Genomic DNA, 17,501 nt, shown 5'->3' on the forward strand with positions numbered 1-17,501 from the left:
TTCTGCTGCTGTATGATGGCACTCTTGTGATGTTTGTTTGGCTGCAGGCAGAGCGTTCTGGGAAATGCAAATGCTTCCTCTGATCAGCATCTTTTTCATTTCTCTTCATTACCAAAGAAAAAAAAAAAGAGCAATTTCAGCAAGAATGTACTGTATTGCAAAACACATTTTGAAGCGATTCTGCAATGATAAGAAGCTGCCCATGCTCAAAAGCTGTTCCCTACTTAGAGCATTCTCTGTGCTAGCTGGTTGGTTGGTACCTACCAAGCTTTCTCTTCAGCAGACAGGAGAGTGTACACTTTGTTTTTATGCTGGTCACAGCTGGGATTTTGTGGACGAACATTAATGCTGTTAAATATAAATTCGAATAAAGGAACACAGAGGGAGAGTATCTACACTTCCAACAATTATGGTACTCTTAAGAATATTATTAATGAACAAAGTGTGAAGACTCACATTCATGAGTGCTTTAGAAATGAAAAAAATCCAAGAACATTTGCACATTAAAATTTGGCACAGTGTGAGCCTAAAGTGTGCATAAAGTCTGTGGTAGAGTTGTCTGATTTTAAACACCTACTCTGAACAAGTATCGAATAAAAATCATAAATTTGAGTATAAAAACTATGCTATAAATTGTTACACTGTAAATGCAATACTTTGAAAAAAAAGATGCCACGTGGAAAATATTTCCAGAAGTTTCAAGTTTGCATTTAATATTAAGAAAACAGAGAAAAAGCAAACTAGCTGTACAATGACATTTCCTACAGTGGAATGTCTTGCAGGCCATATGTGACTTGAAATGGAACTTTAAAAAAAAAAAGAAGAAATCATTGGTTTACTACAAATTTTATGAAGCAATCCATTTCTGGTTTTTGTATTTCAAATCTGCTCAGGTACTTTGCTCAGAAGGCATTTGAGCTGGCAATATATTTCATAAGGAAAGAAGTAAAGGCACTCATGTTCCAAATGTAAAACTCAATCTATTCTAAGAGTCTTTGCAGTCCTGAAGGGAAACTAAGTTCTCCTATTCAATACCCAAACCCAGTTTCACTCTACTCCAGAGCTCAACTGTGCTTCTTGAGAACTACATGACTTTTCAAAGCAAAGTAATTTAAAGTAGTACTACTGTACAGTTCCCATCGCTTGAGAAAAGCAGAAGCATTGCATGAAAACTTCTCTCAGCAAAACTTTTTATGCACGAAAGCCATTAGGTACGGCCACTACAGTCATGAGAAGGACAAAAAAGGATCATAACAACTTAGGAAGTTAATTTAAGTTCACACATATGAGCATCTCAATGTTTCTGAGAAATCTTTGCAGTTAGCTATACAAGATAAAGAAATCTGATGTTTTACCCAACGCTCTCTCCAGAAGAGAGCCTGATGTTGTCTATTAGGTATTTTTCTAAATAGCCAACGTTACATTAAAAAAAAAAAAAATTACTGATTTCTTCCTCAAAAGGTTTTCACATGCAGAGTCTGCAGTCTGAAAGTGCAGAGAAGTGTACAATCATTTAGCTTTCCATTCTGGAACAGACAGATAAAGCGAAAAAACCAACATGCGAAGTCACAGCAATGTATCAGGAAAAGGGAAGAAAAGAGAAAACGAACTTCAGTAGCATCCTGCTCCATGACTTTGTCAATGAAAAGTGTTAAAATAGGACTGATAGTATTTTTGAAAAACTATTCTGCAACCACCAATGAAAAAAATCCTGTATTAACTTCTATAATCCAATGGAACATTAAAAATAAACCTATCCAAGTAGTTTTGAATGTATGCAACACAGAAGTAAAGGTCACCCTCCTCAAAGAAATATGAAAAGTCCAAACCAACAGACAAAAGCTGAAGCAGTGACAACTTGCATCCTACTGGGTAAGTTTAAGCATCTTTAGGCACTTCACTGGTTCATTAAATGCAATACAAAATAAAGCTATAAATATCAACATTTTGTGCTCTTAAGAATTAGTTGAAAGCAACAGAAAACAGCACAAAAGTGTGACATTTTTGGCAGCTTATTTCTTCCCTTCCCCAATATTACTGGTTGTCCAAGACTGCTTTGTTTCGGGGATGCTTTGGCATCTCAGTATCAGGTTGTCTTAAGCCGTAAAAGCTAAAACAAAACTGCTAGGCCTTAGACAATAAAGAAATTTGGTTTTAAAATTTCTTTATGGCTATGTAAGAAGGACACTTTAGCAGTGGCATGATAGGGAAAAAAGCTTGCTTCTTTTTCAATATTGCACTTTTCGTTTGTTCACTCACACTAATGCATAGAAACTTTTTAAACTCTGAATATTAAAATTCCATGCTATGAAAAAGTTATGGGAAATAAATTCCTATACATCCAATATGAAAGAACAGATATGCTAGCCTTCCTTTACTTTCCTTAGTTAAAACATGGAGAAAGAAGAGAGTGCAAAAAAATCCACAACCCTATTTTTGGTCAGCCTGTGTATTAACTTTGTAGGTGCCAACTAAACAAATTGCAACATGTGATGAGCGTGGATATTGCAAGGACAACTGAGGGTGACGGTCAGTAAAAGAAGATTATACATGAGTGAAACACAGTAAGTGTGGCTGAAATGGCAAATCGTGAAGCCTCTTCTCTTGGGAGGGGGCACAAGAAAGCAGATGAATTTCGCACATCAGTAGCATGCTGTAGGATTTGTCATGATTAATTTCACATTAGAGTGTGCTCGATGTTTGCATCCACATCTGGCATCACCTTCAATTGCTGTAGTAAGACAGGGACTGGCAAGCAGCCTCCAGGAGACACAGAGGAATCCAGTGGGCCGTTCAACGCAACGCAGCACGCGCGTCTCTGCCACGAGTCACGACGTGGTGGCACGTTCCCAGGACAGGCAGGACTCATCTTCTGCTGGACTCCACTAATCTGAAAAATGATTGCTTGGAAAAAGAAGTCTCTAAGCACTTTGCTCCGGTGCTTAAAGAACAAAGCGCTAGGACTGGATATAACAAAACCAGTTTCAGGATGCTGACCCCTGCGCGGAAATCCAGCCGGAAACAATGCAGAGTAGTGCTCCTCAGGGTTACGCTTCTTATCATTAGTAATGTTAAGCATCAAGAAAATAAAACACGTCATTGCACATTACAGCCGTCACGAAGCACGGCTAAACTTTGACACTATAGAATTGAATAACCTGATGCTACATCACAAACAGCTTCTGGTGTGTATCTATCTCGAAAGGTCTTTACATACTCAGTAAGAACTCCTTCACTCCTGCCCAGCCAGGGCTTCAGGTTAAGTGGCGCGTTATGGCGCGAAGGGCGTACAGAAGCTCGGCCTGCATACGGGCTTCCATGAGGAGCAGATTGACATGAACCTGTTGAAAAGGAAAACCAGCCATTTAGTTCACCTCTGAATGCAACATCATTTATTTGTTTAGGCTAAAATTTCTAACCTTTAGTAAGTAATCACTACAAGAAACTGTCCTTCCTGCCTGCATGCTGCTGCAGGACTCCAGTTCCTCCTGAGACAGATGTGTGGTATGACAATGCTAGACAACGTCCTAGGACTGCAAGGAGCTAGCCTCAACTGCTGCTTTAAGCAATCTTCTATCTAAAAAGTTCCAATAAAACCATTTTTGTGCCCTAACTGTATTAGCGATTTATGAATTGTATTTTGTTTTCTTTACTACCACTATAGAGGAGCACAGAATAAGGAGTAGTTTACAAGCCAGACAGACTAGCAGGCACACAGTCATTGAACCCTTGATAGGAAGCAGTTAACGTGGATATCTGAAGACACGTTGACATTTTTATTGATGAAAAATACCATGAAGATTTTATATATGTAAAATAGATCTATATGAGTTAAGGTCTTTTTTTGATCCCCAGATCAAGCATTGACATAGCTGACTTCTGTGTTCCCAAGTTTATCCACTTTTCTATTACAGTTTTCAGTTCAATTTTACAGAGAAGTCACTCAAAATAATAATAATAATAATAACAACAATAATAATAATAAAATCACCATTTCCCATACGCTAAGAAGTATTTTTGTAAAATTGCTATCTAAGACTCCATGCATTGCTCTCATTTGTTTTCCTCTGGTTAAAACCAGTTTGTGAGACACTGCCATTCCTCGGTGTGGCTGTGTTCTCACCTCTGAGCAGCACGGGGGTCTCTGGGACACGTACCTTCTCAGAGTGCTTGAACTGGCGCCAGTAACTATCGTACATGCGCTTGGTAGTTCTCTCTGGGTAGCAGGTCACTGTCTTTATGTAAACCTTCAGGCTGCGTTCAAGTAACTGATTAACTTCCCCATAATCATAGTCGTCATACCTAAATAACACAGGCAATATGTTCTTAAGTTTAGGACTGTGTTTATTGCACAGGCAGGAAAATCACCTGCTAACACAGGATCTGAAATGGTTAGTACTAGGATCTTGTCTTTTGTGAACCAAGGATACAGGACAGCTCCAGAGAAGACATCTGTAATAATTTCCATCCTGATTTGTAATCATTTCTCCCCTGGAAGCAAAAGTTATACTGATACGCCAGAAAAACCACTCTCAAATTCCAGACTGAGGTACCATCTCCACTTCAACACCTGGAGTCTAAACCATGCTTCTCAACCCGTTTCATTTTCCATTCTGTTTACACAGTTTAAAATGCCTTCCTAAGCCAGGGGATTTTTGTCCATACCTGATTCCATACATACAGTGGACATAGTTAAATAAAGCTCTTCTTAGGGTAGTTGTATCAACATCTTCATGGGTTGCCATAGTGTTATACGTGAGGTTATACACCATCCGAAATTTCTCATCAAGGAGATGCCCAATGTCAGAATAAAGCCTGTTTACAAGGGAAAAGCCATGATTTTCCCAAGTATAGTCCTGCAGGAAGAGAAGGAAATATATAAATGTACAGATGAACTGATAGTCCTTACCTGATCCTCTCTGTAGCTTAGTGTTTGCTGTCTGCTAGTCGTAACTTTATTCTCTTTAGAAAATTTGGATTTTGAAGCCTTCATCGATATCACCTGCTCCATTGCCCCAGGCTTCCTGGCAATGAATATCATATTGCAGCACCCCACCTACAACTGGGTATCATTAGCCTACAGGAGAAAAAAACCCCGAGCTTCTCCTGAAGTGCTGAGGCAGTTTTCCAGTGTCTGCTGTGCCACTCTGACCACTGTCGTTCTATGCAGGATGGGCCTCTGAGGTTAAAATAGAGCATTTACTTGGAGCCAGAGTGTACAATTACTGGGCAAAGTGCTGAACAATCCTTGAACAAACTAATGAAATCCAGGCTGCTTTGGTCTTAGGACCAAAGGCTTGGAAGGATACAAGCTTGCCTGTTCATGTCAGGAATGGGAACTTTTTGCCAAGTGGTGGCACGGCATCAGCAGTGCAAAATGACCCTGCTTCAGAGCAGCCTGCAGCCACTCTCCACGCTGTGGCTGGACAGAAGAACATGCTGGTGTGCCCACATCCCTGGCAAGTGTTCTACTGTTCAATCACTGATGCCATCTTTACAACTGAGGGAATCATCTCCACGTCATTCCTGTGTCTGGATGTTTTCAAGAGGTTCTGGTAGGCAAAAGTCTTCACCCAGGCACTTTAGAGCACATCTACTGGACTGGCTTGATTAGGACAGTGGAGGAGAGTATATAGGACAACATGCAGCTGCCTCACAGAGGTATTCAGTGACATCTGAAACACACCACATCATCACATTTGGCCTCCGGCTGCCAGGCCAAACAACCAAAAAGCTTGGGAAAAATGCTCTGTACCTACCAGCCCTGTCAAGTTGTCCAGGACACCTGAGGCTTCACAAAAGCCTCTGAAAACCAGAAGCCTCAGGAGGTGGAAAGCACTGTTTACTAACAGCAGTTAATCCATACTAACAATGAAAAAGGGGAAAAAAGGTATTTAAAGACATTCTGCTGTGTATGGAATAGTTTTTTCTCTTCCTAAATTTAAACCCTCAAAGATAAAGGCTGTCTTATCAGAATAAGGATTGGATTTATTGCAGGATTTTGAGATGATACTACAATTTAAATAGCATTAATAACAGAGCATTTAGGAGGCTGTGGGTGTATACATCTAATTGCTTATGAGTAGGACATACTAATAAAGTTAAATTATCAAGGTGATTCCTTTGAACATAGGCCAGAAGCTGTCCTGTTTATTTAGGAGCAGAGGCATTTTAGTTCCAATTTCACCTTCTGTAGAGCTTTTTTCCAAGGCAGCTTGCTGCTCCTAAAGTAGTTAAGCAGAACGTTTGATTTATAGGCACTGACTCTGCCTTATTCTTTTTGGCAGTATCTACCTACTTTAGTCTCATATAAAGACCACAAAGTAAGTGATCCAGATCAGCAGAGACTGCTATATAGCTAAATACATTTCCTGAGAGTGATCATGGGCTCTTTATTTTACAGTCTTAGATACATCTTCTGACCATGAAGTTTTCCTGCACCCGCTGTTGTTTTAACTGAAGTTCTCTGATTTGGTTTAAGATTTCTCCTGTTGCTTACAGTTTATTACTAGACTCCTGACTGATCTACTCTCTAAGTTCAAACAGAACCACCTAGAATATCCCTCCTGTTATGTATATTATGAAGAAGTTAAAGAGTTTGGCCATGGCAAGAGATGCCAATATGTAAGACAATGTAGAGGTAAAGTGTATATGCTGTTTTTTCAACAGCACTAAAAAAAATACTCAAATATAGCCCAAACTTCAGTAATCATATTTAAGAACTCCTTTTATTTTCTGACATTCAAAGTCCAGTGATTTGGTGCATGTATGAGAATGATACTCACCAAATTGCTCTCACAGACAAAGAACTCTTGATAAAATGACAGAAATAGTAAAAGACCCATCTCAGGCTACAGCCACTTTGCACTATTCACTCTGTAATGATACATACAAATATTCTTTGAGCGAATGCACTTAAAAGAGATGGTACCTGAGCTCTGAATGTTGGCAGATGGTCTTCTCCTCGCCTTGCAAAGTCTTTGTACCCAAACCCAGGATCTTCAATATACCGGGAGACATCCATAGAAACTATTTCATCATCAAATGCTGTGAATAAAGCAGCAAAATGCTTTGCTTTAGGCAAGCACATCAGTTAGCACTGACTTCCAGCTGCTGCTCTACTACAGGACTTGTTCTCTAACCATTTTAGAAATTATGCCAAGGAAGAAGGTAGTATGAAGGACAGAAACATTTTAATCCAAATCTGCTTGTATGGAGTCTATACCTTTTGTGGAGCCACCTAAATGTCAGCCTACACCAAACAGCTAACATACTTCTACAAAATGTGAAGAGATGGGCTAAACTTCACTCTGGAGGTGTGCTCTTCTCTCGCTTGACTTCTGAGTGAGGCTAGGTATCTCAAATCAGGAAGATGAATCCTGTCAGTGAAGTCATTGTGCTAGGGTAAGAAAACAGAAAAATGTACCCTTGACAACAGGATTGCTCTGCTGAGCAGGTGTGGTGCCAGGAATTACACCAGCTCTGTTCTATAACCTGGAGTATGAGCAGCCAGAAAGCAATGCAACACTTCGAATTGTAAATATCAGCTGAAGATTATAGGAAAGCAAAGAGCTCTGTAGTACATCAGGCTGAAATTCTGCCAGAAACTCCAGTAACTAAGCATCTTCAGAGAGCTCCAGAATGTGTCACTAAGCAAGCACAGGTTCTGCATCAGGGATCAATCTTTCCCTCCTGAACAAACAGGTGGCTTGATTGTGTAACTACCTGTGCAGAAGTTGACTGCTGCACAGCTGACTGCATTTGACCCTGATGTTAGAATCCTGGCTTGCTTCCACATCCATTGACAGGACAGTTGCCATATGTCCACTGTTAGCACCTTGAAAAGTCAGTTAACCTAAGAATGCAGAAATGCTTTATCTCCTTTTTACCTCATTAAACAATCAAAACATAACTGCGTAGGAAGAAGCTTGCACTGCATCTGCTGCAGCAAATACTCAGTGAAGAACAGAAAACCTGCACACATACACTCCTCTCCCCTGAGAAGGACTGAATTTCATGAAAGGGTAAAGGCTCAAAACAGAGAGAGAATCCTCAACTCAGACCAGCAAAAGGCAAAGTCGGAGGAAAGTCAACAAAGCACCAGCAACCCCATCAAAAAACTTCTGTCCTAAGCAATGCCTCTGCCTTTTATGCCTGACACTGCAGAGACTCGTGGAACTCCAGAGTTGATAATGAGACTGTAACGGGTGCCAGTTTATCTGCACTGTTGATACTGTCTGATCAAGGAAAAAATCAAGCAGGAACGAACAATGCCTATTTCCTAAAATCCAGCCATGACATTGCTGGATGTATCTTCTTTCAGAGATTTTCCTTGTTCCTAGACAGCCACAAAACAATCTCTCTGCTGATCCACAATACCTTCTTCCTCCCTTTTGGGCTTAGTGCACAAAAACTTAAGATACCTTCAAACATGTCTGATCTGAAGCTACCAAGATCCAAATCCACAAAGAACAGTGACAGGAAAATGTGAAGCATTTTATGGGTCACTTCTTAAAGAGACACAAGCTATCATCTTCAACTAGCCTCTACTATGAGGAAATGGTTGGAGATTCTGATTGTCTTAATAGTATTCTTTCTTCAAAAACTTTATTTGGAAAAACATCCCACCTTCCTGCTTATGGGAAAGAGATTTCATTGTATGGTTTGTTAGAGATGAAGGCCTCCAGAGCATATAAAGAATATCTGAAAAGAAGCTTTCAGTTCAGTGTTTTGAACACTAATTAAGAATTTAAAAAAAAAAATGCTAAGTATCTCTATCACAACACAGGCAGTGGAACAGCAGTGTGATCACTTAGAACAGCCAGTTACAAATGTCCTTTCCAGATGTAAATAGTAAAGAAGTTGAGTCTCATCCTGATCTATTTCTTGAACTAAATGCCACATCTGAAGAACTTAAAACTGTGAAAAATTACTGAATTCTTACATGAATGAATGAAGTTGAAGATACAGAGGATATAAAGAAAGAGAAATGTACATCCAACTTTTTAAAGAAGCCTACAGGCTATTTTTTTTTTTTATATACAAAAGCTAAATTTTAAGTAGCAAAAAGGATGGTCTTATTTGCCAATCAAGAAATCTTAAGCAGATGAGGCAAATGACAGGACCACCCTTACTACACTCCTACTAGACCAAGAGCTAGAATAAAGAAATGGACAGAAAACGTTGTAGCCACTGAACTGGCCTCAAGTGTTTAGCTCTTACAAAGCACAAACAAAAGGGCACTGGAAAAGCACAAATACCTCCACTAATTACTAGCAGACTCTCCTTCTTCTCGTTTTCAAAGCGAGTTGCCATTTCTTCCTGAGAGGCTTCTTCGTCCTCTTTATCTTCTTGTAGCCTCTTCATCCTTTCCATTAAGGCCTCCAGCTCACTTAAAGAATCTGCAATCTGCAAAAACACCGTGACATTCTGCGAAATTAGAAGATAGACAGCATGTGTCATCTTCGGATTTCATGCTTGACAACAACCGTTCTCAAACACAGACAGGAGCAGCAACCACAAAACTCAAGCCAGAACGTGCTTCATTTTGTCACACACGGTGCAGGCAAACAGCTTTCAGACAGTCAGCAGAAGGGAGCTGGGAAGTGTTCCTCAAACCTCTCCAGTAATCTACTGCAGTGGGAATAACAGTGGAAGAGGTGGTGTTTGAATGTGGAAACCACAGTTGCTTATAATGTATATTCCACCATGGAGATGGCTCAGGAAAAGCCATCTGTGGGCCCTGGTGAACCAGAAAACAACTTCTAAGTAACTTTTTTCAGTCTATTAGTAATGCAAAATATGTTTCTGAAGAGATATTGTGCAACACTGCAATGCAGGAACACAACCTGAGACAGCAAAGCAGTGGTTTTTTCTGTTTCTTTTCATTACATGTGATCAAAATAACCATTATGTTCACTCTTTTTTGTGCTTTTGTAAGGAAAACAGGCCTCTCTACTAGAAATACATAAAAGTTTGGGATTCTGTGATCTGTACTTATCATTCAGATTTTTCATAAAATTGTTTTTTCTTTTCCATCTTTTCCTTTTGATTCTGTTCTTCTGCACACAGCTACAATTGTTTCCTAGTATGCTACTCACAGCTTAACAAGCAGCACAGAGTCAGCAGCAGCCCTTTGCCTGCTACAAATGGGCAATAAGATAGCCCAGTGATTTTGAGCTAGCATGTCTTAAAGCCCAGAAATTTAAGATACAGCAGTTGAACTGACTGATCACAGGTTCACATTGTAGTGCAAATTTTCAAAAAATGCATCTTTTGCTCATAATCCAAATCTTTCACCAAAAGTTGATGAGGCTAAGTCATCAACTGGCATTAATTCAAGGACACGTCTTCAAAGCATTACAGAGGCATTTTCAGAAAAAAAGTTCCACGTTTAAGGGAATTAACTAGTACCTGTTGGTTGATTCAAGACTAGAACCCCATCATGAGGAATTAACTAATTTTATTTCAGGCATTTTGTCCCACCTACATGGAAGTGTTTCAGAATTGACCTGGTTTGTGATTGTAGGCCTTGAAGTCAAAATTCTTCTTCTGACTTTTTTTTTTTTTCCCCCATTTTTTTTTTTTCATTCCATATGTTAGGAACATGGATGACACAATGCTCCAGTCAGAGACACACTATCAGAAGAAACTGGGACTTTAGGCTGAAAGCAAAGTTTTAGTCTTTTCCAAAGGTTTGTGAGTTTAACTGTTAAAATCACATTGCTCTGACTACTATTCACCGTTACAGTGTGGTTTTCAATGGACTACACTGAAAACTGCTAGACTGAATGTAAAGAGTTACCAGACTGAAGCATTATTCCAGTAAAACAGACAAAAACCTTCAAACTATGATGAAATTGGAACAGGAAAGAATAAAGAAAGTTTTCTAATGCAAAACAGAGGCAAGCAAAAGAATTTTCTTGCAACACTAACCCCAAAGTTGCTACTTGTGAGAGATGCATTTTCTATGTTGTTGTCATTGGCAAGATCACAGACACAGAAGTTGTTGACTGCTATAAGTCTGACTCCATTAGATGTATCCGGATCTCTCTCTGGATTAATGCCACTACCAAATACAAAACTTGCCAAGGCATGATAATGTGCCAACAGGACAACGGCATGCACCAGTTCAGGAAGAGACCAATTATTTTCCCCAGTCTTGACAAGTTTCTGAAATGAGAATAAAAAAACGTGTAAATGTAAAATTTCTTTTGCTCCCCAGCTTTTCTGTAAAACACTATGCATTTTAAAAAGGGATCAACTCCTCTCTTCTAATAATACCGTATTCCTCTTGCATACAAACCCTCACTGGATAAAAAAAGACACCTAATATATTAGCTCCTTTCAGTCAGGGCTTTTTTAGGCAGTGCTATTTCTACAAAGTAAATCTTGTTGGCTTTGTCAAACAGAAGGATTTATTGGCTTATTCGATGCTCCAGTACCTCCCTGAATTTTTTAACTCACGGTAATGAAGCCTAACCAGACACTTGTGCAGTTCTTAGCACTGGACGTTTACTGCTCCTGCAGGGCATGAGCTCCGAGGTACCTGGATGTGCTCCTTCGTGATCAGCCAGGGCCGGTGTGCAAGCAGTTTGTTTATTTCGTTCAGATTTTTCAGTCTTTGGGGAATGTATTCTAAACCATTCAACCACTCTGCAATCCCGCCAGTCTTCAGAAACTCATCGACGTGCATATTTATTAGGTAGGAACACTGATGTCTGGCAGCAGCCTGGAATAATTAAACACAGAGGGAAAAGTGCTGCACATTAGCACACAATCTGATTTTGCTGCAGGTGGAAGACAGGTTACTAACACAAAACAAAAATATTCCATTTCAAAGGGCCATGTTTTATATTGCAATGCATTTCTGTACGGTATGGAGGATTCTCCAATAAAAACACGTTTGATTACTTTGTACAGTATCTAATTTAGGTTGGAAGAGATCTCTAGAGAAGACCTGGTCCAACCCCCTGCTCACAGCAGGACTGATTCAGACCAGGTTGTTCAGAGCCTTGTCCAGACATGAACTCCACCCATGGAGACCACACGACCTCTCTTCAGCCTTGCTGCAATGTCTCAACATCCTCATGGTAAAAATTGCTCTCCTAGTGTCCACGAAGAATTTGTTGCGACTTGAGTGCACTGCATCTCAATATGCGGCTGTGCACTGACAGTTAAACACCCAGAAGTAGGTTTACACAGTTTTAACTGCTGTCTGCAAAACCTCACTTTCGTGGGCATGTGAGAAGTGTATTGCTGTGGAAAACAGGGAAACATGTACGTTGCCAACTCTCCCTTCTCAAGGAAAACCTTCTGGCTAGGCATGCTTTATTCTGATGAAAATCTACTATAAAAATTCACCCCCTGCCAAAATATCACACTAGTCTATCCTTTCTGAAGTCCGTTTTTTTTTTTTTTTTTTTTGAAATACACAAGGTGGCAGGAGGGAATATGTAGCCTGTTGGTACGTACCATGATAGCAATGTAGTGCCTATAGGGCAAAGGAAGGGGCCCGTCCATGCGCAGCATGTAGAACTGGCTGCGGAGGAAAGACTCCAGGTACTGAGTATGGATGCTCATGACCTGTGTGATGTTGTCCAGGCGACCAGACGTAGAGTATTCTTCCACGAGAAGATTAGTACGTTCATCCAAACCATTTGCTTGCATAACCTTAAAAATAAAATGGAGAAACTTTTAGAAAGAGATTTTCTCTAGCTTTAGCCATGGAGAGACTCATAGCGCAGCATGGAAGGTTTGCTTGTGTACCAACTGAAAGGGAATGCTGGAGATACAGATGTCTATTTGTAAATATGCACACTTGCATGTGTGCAAATACAACTTGTATACTGAGAACTGAAGAGCACTTTACACTGTACCTCTGTTATTTTAGTATGTTTCTGTAAAAAATCAACCATTTTTCTGTCGATCTTTCCAAAACGGTTAAACTGGCAGGTGTTTAATGTCAAACCTGTACAGAGAGCTGGAAGTAAGCAAAAGCTAAATGGAAGTCTTTATGGAAGTCAGCTTGTGTAGACACACACCTCCCAAGCATTCACCCTAAAACCAGTTTCAGAACTAATGGAGAGAGGAACTGGGTTATGTAACCAAACTGTAGAAACAGCCTGGCAATCTACCCCTTCTGTGCCTGTCTAATTGAAGAGGAGATCACATGCTAATTTGTCTATAACACTCAGGCATTATTTAGAATAGAAATTTAATGCTTTCTTTAAACAAAAGCTGTTCTTTAATTTTTCCAACCAATCCAAACCTTGGGCACAAGATGAAATGAAACAGCAAAGAGTAAGTACCTCTTGCATTGCAAGCCCTGACACAGTATCAGTGCTATTACTCAGTGTTTATCACCAAGAACAGCCATTCTCAACATGTTCACCACTGAAGCTACAAACAAAAACCAAGAATACTCGGTATTTATTCTGAAACTACAGAGTATTAAATCAGCCAAGCTTACCATTGCAAACGCCATGAAATGAGGAAACATTTTAGCTGGTTTACTGCACATGAGGATAGAAAGTGCCTAAAAGAAGACACAGCATTTAAAACACATTTTCTTTCTTTATGATGGGCTGATGAATGGACCATGTCTCAAATATGTTTCCATCAAAACTTATATAAAAGTTACATACAAGGAAACATAAGGACCACACTACATTTTCACTTTGCACCACCGTAGCTCCCTGTTTTTCTCAAGAAGAAAGGGAAAAAGCAGCTATGCAGTTAGGCAGCCCCATCATTTTTATTTGTGTAGCTCTTCAATATGGCAGCTTTTCTGTGGTTTTTATAACCAAAATGCTGCCTCCTCAATTCTCCTTAAGAATGTTTTTACCATCCTAAGTTTATTCACACATCAGAGATCATTTCACTTATTACAGTATGCCCCTCTCTCCACTGCAAGGGGTCCCCCTTATTTTTCAGCAAGTGTATCTCCCACGTATTTAAGACATCTTTGTCTCATGAAGTAGTTTCTTGGAGAAAACATCTGGTTGCTGGTAAGGTTTCTCCAGTTTGTCAGGAGTTTTCCTTGTAGCAGTACAAGTTAAGGAGGAGAAATTTTGCTAATGTAATTGAAATATAATCCTGCAGGACTGCACTGTAAGTATGTTTTTATTGCTTCTGAGATTTATCCCCACTATATTACTATCTTCTTCATACTGCATATGTACTTCCTCCTGATTTATTACCATCTGTGGATTCACAAACATGTTTTTTTATTCTGCTTGTAAAGCCTTATGGCACTTTAATAGGAACCTTTACAACCAAGTTGTTAGTGCTCTGTCCATATTCCTTCCATTATGACCATGAAGGAAGCCTTGACACAAGTAGAGTTATCAAGATTTGTGAGATGTTCAGTGTGTTACTTGTATCTCCAACTACATCCTTCCTATCCACGGTATTACTTTGTGCCAAGAACGGGCAAAAAAACGTCATCCCTGGCTTAGCAAACAATATTTAACATTTGTTCTTGATTCTGAATAGTTCCTCCACAAGAGGTGGAGGGTCCCTGCTTGTACTGAGCAATCACTGGCGTTACTCCTCTCTGAGAGCTACTCAGTGATTTCTTCTGCACCTTTGGCTAACACCTTACCAAGTGTACCAGCTATGAAAGAAATTTATTAATGATTGTCTCAAAATATGTTAACTACATTCTTCTACTTTTTATACAACTATTGATTTTATGAGAAAAATTAAGCCATTACAAAGTTTGGCATCACAATTTCATCTCATATTTCCTATGAAAGGGAAGTCTTCTTCACAAGTTTGGCTGGCTGGAATTAATTTTGCTCCCCGCTTCCCAAGGCCTAAAAGACTTTTTTTGACCTCTCTTTCTTTTTGCTTCATTACATTTGTTTTTAAATTCCAACCTTGCCATTGTATAAATGTATAGAAACTACATTAAAAGAGAGAGTAGCAGCTATCTCATATTTCAAAATGTCTTTTTGGCTCTTCTCGTATGTGAATTATCTGCCCTTCGCAACTACTTAAAACAAAACAAAAGTCCTGGTTTTATAGCTGGCCATCCTAAATAAATAATTGATCAATAAAAAATACTCTGTGAAGACCAAGATCGCAGGAGAACATCACCTTAACAGACTTTCTACTTACTGCAGCAGGCTGCAAATCAAGGCTTAAGCTGAACATTAAATCATGGGCAGAAATCTTGAGTTTGAAGTCAAACTGTACCTTTGAACCATAAATTCTCTCAAGAGCCACAGTTACGGTCTAAGGAGTTAAGTCATATTTTCAGGTTCTCTCAAACTGAAGGTCAGACAGTGTCCTGAGAGCTATATAAACCTACCACTGCAGCACTGGATAAGCCTCCCCTTAGGCCTGGCATTATGAGTAACAAGTGATCATCCCCCAGGAGAAGAGTAGAGCCAGCACTCATGGCTGTCTGCAGGAGTGATGGTGACCAAAAAGATTCAAAGAGCAGCACTTGTGTCAAAGGTCAGGGTGGTTCTCATGCACCATGTAAGAACTGCTCCAGAGAAACCATCTCTTTTGCTCACAAAGGAGCTCATCTCGGTACCACAGGACGAGCAGGACTGTAAAACTGCTCTTCAGTATTTTCATTTTCAAGGCTATCACGTGCCAGGTCCAGCTGACCACAAACTTACCTCATTCTCTGGTATAAAGGCACTTGGTCCTCTTGTCGATGGTGGGGAGACTTGTACTCTTTTTTCCTGAAAAACAGTCACATAGTTCAGTCAGCATCAGGAATAACATGATAATTTGTTTTATCTCATAAGATGAGATCTTCAAGGCCTAGAGTTATTCTTCCGAAGGCCACCTGGGTGTTCTACAGCCCACTAAGGAGGTGAAGCCACCATGTTGCATTGGTCAGATCAGCTCTGCATCCCCTGTAGTTTGTGTCAATGAACAGCACTGGTTTTGGCAAGGGGTAAGACAGAAAACCCCACAAATCTAATCCTGCTTAGTTTATAGACCAGCTTGACGATACATAGACAACAATAATAAAACATTTGGCACGTTGCTAAAATTAGCCATTTACAGGATGGAAGGTTGGAAACCAGAGGGGGTAAAAAGCCACACTTGGGAAATTGTAAGATGTTGTTTTCTTCAATAGCAACATCTAACAAGATCCTCAGTGTTCAGAAGAGTGTGAACATTTGTGTGCCAAATGTTGGCACAAAAAGCACAGTCCATGCAAACCAGCAAGAGCCAATTAAGGACCTGTTCTAGAAGCCAGATGAAATGGCCACCTCACGCAGCAGCCGAGCCCCGAGGAGAACACCACACGCAGTACAAGCCTTGGTGTGCAGACCCCAGCTAGGAGTCATGAAACGCCCTTTGAGGAGGGGACATTAGTACAGAATGGTCAGACAGCATAACAAGAGCCAGAGGATTTTCTTGATTTCTTAGGGATAAGAAAATGAACTAAGAGAAAGGAGGCTTTCACGGCATGGCTGCTGACATGGATGAAGGGGACCTTGGGTAGCTGCAGCTCCTCTGATTCACTAGGGACAGGAACTGCACCGTCCACATCATTCCTGAGCAATGCTGGTCCAGCCTCCTCTTAAACACTCTCCTGGGGGTTCCCCTGTCACCCTGGGTCATTTATTTCAGCTCCTCAGATTGTTAGAAAGTTTTCCTAATGTCCAACCTGAATTTCCCTTGCAGCAATTTAAAGCAGCTGCTTCTTGTATTTTCTTCTTTTCTTCTTTAGGGTTATAATCCACCTACCTGGAAACTAGGGCTGCACAATTTCTCAAGTCCCTGACTGCACCGCAGCATTGGTGACTCCTAGTTATTCATCAACAGCAGCACTGGATTTGCATACTAAATATTTCATGCCCCTAACATAAAAGTCTGAGATTTTCCATAACAAATGACCCTTAAATACCTCTACCAGGGTAGCTTAAGCTTAACTGCCATGTGCACAACAAACAGCAGCACCAGTTCCTGAAGGAGCATACAAGAAAATGAAGCTCCTAGATCTGTGTAAATACTGTCCTGCTCCTTAAAAATATCCTAAATTTGATTATGCAAAAATATGCAAAAATCAGCAGTGATTACTCAGGAAAGATATTCCAAAGCAAATTCTCACAGGACAATTAAATTTGTGACTTCGGAATAATTAGCTGGAAAAAAAAAATGCAGAAATAAGCTGGATCTACTGTGTGAAGCCCAGCAGACAGGAGACTATTTACTGCAACTGCTGCCTGCTGTCACATCCCCCAAATCCCTTAAAATACTTCTTATGAATCAAATGTACTCAGTCTAAGGTAAGAAAAAAGGGTGTATAGAGGCTGGGTGTCTGCACATGCAACCCCTTCCTCACACAGCTACACAATGTCAGGAAGACACCTTCCAGCTTTAAATACACAATCTTGCCAGCAGCCACTTATTTCTGCAAACTTTTAAAAAATAAATGCTTTCCAAGATTAGTATTAAGGTTGCATTTCACTTGTTTTATGAAGGTTATCTGGATACTAGAGTTTAAAACCTTCACTTCATACTGA

At 40.0% G+C, this 17,501-nt stretch overlaps 1 protein-coding gene across 1 annotated transcript; it reads right to left on the reverse strand.

Annotated features, from left to right (window-relative positions):
• Positions 1-3,254: 3,254 nt before the first annotated feature.
• SESN3 (sestrin 3) lies at positions 3,255-16,250 on the reverse strand. Its single transcript, XM_008944470.1, has 10 exons — positions 16,242-16,250; positions 15,636-15,701; positions 12,475-12,672; positions 11,549-11,731; positions 10,936-11,172; positions 9,267-9,408; positions 6,932-7,047; positions 4,666-4,856; positions 4,158-4,302; positions 3,255-3,341 (listed from the first exon to the last, which is right to left on the reverse strand). The coding sequence occupies exons 3-10, from the start codon at positions 12,667-12,669 to the stop codon at positions 3,255-3,257; spliced, it is 1,296 nt and encodes a 431-aa protein (XP_008942718.1). The 5' UTR covers positions 12,670-12,672; positions 15,636-15,701; positions 16,242-16,250.
• Between the last annotated feature and the right edge of the window lie 1,251 nt (positions 16,251-17,501).

The sequence above is a fragment of the Merops nubicus genome, unplaced genomic scaffold, assembly GCF_000691845.1.
Source record: "Merops nubicus isolate BGI_N331 unplaced genomic scaffold, ASM69184v1 scaffold270, whole genome shotgun sequence".
NCBI lineage: Eukaryota > Metazoa > Chordata > Aves > Coraciiformes > Meropidae > Merops > Merops nubicus.

Bases quoted from the DNA above. Each gene is read 5' to 3' on its own strand.
- SESN3 (XM_008944470.1), bottom strand. From the start codon at position 12,669: ATGCAAGCAAATGGTTTGGATGAACGTACTAATCTTCTCGTGGAAGAA. The intron at 7,048-9,266 runs GTGGAGGTATTT...CTTTATTCACAG, and splicing joins GGAGAGTCTGCTAGTAATTA to CATTTGATGATGAAATAGTT. The intron at 3,342-4,157 runs GTACGTGTCCCA...CCTTTTCAACAG, and splicing joins AGTTCAAGCACTCTGAGAAG to GTTCATGTCAATCTGCTCCT.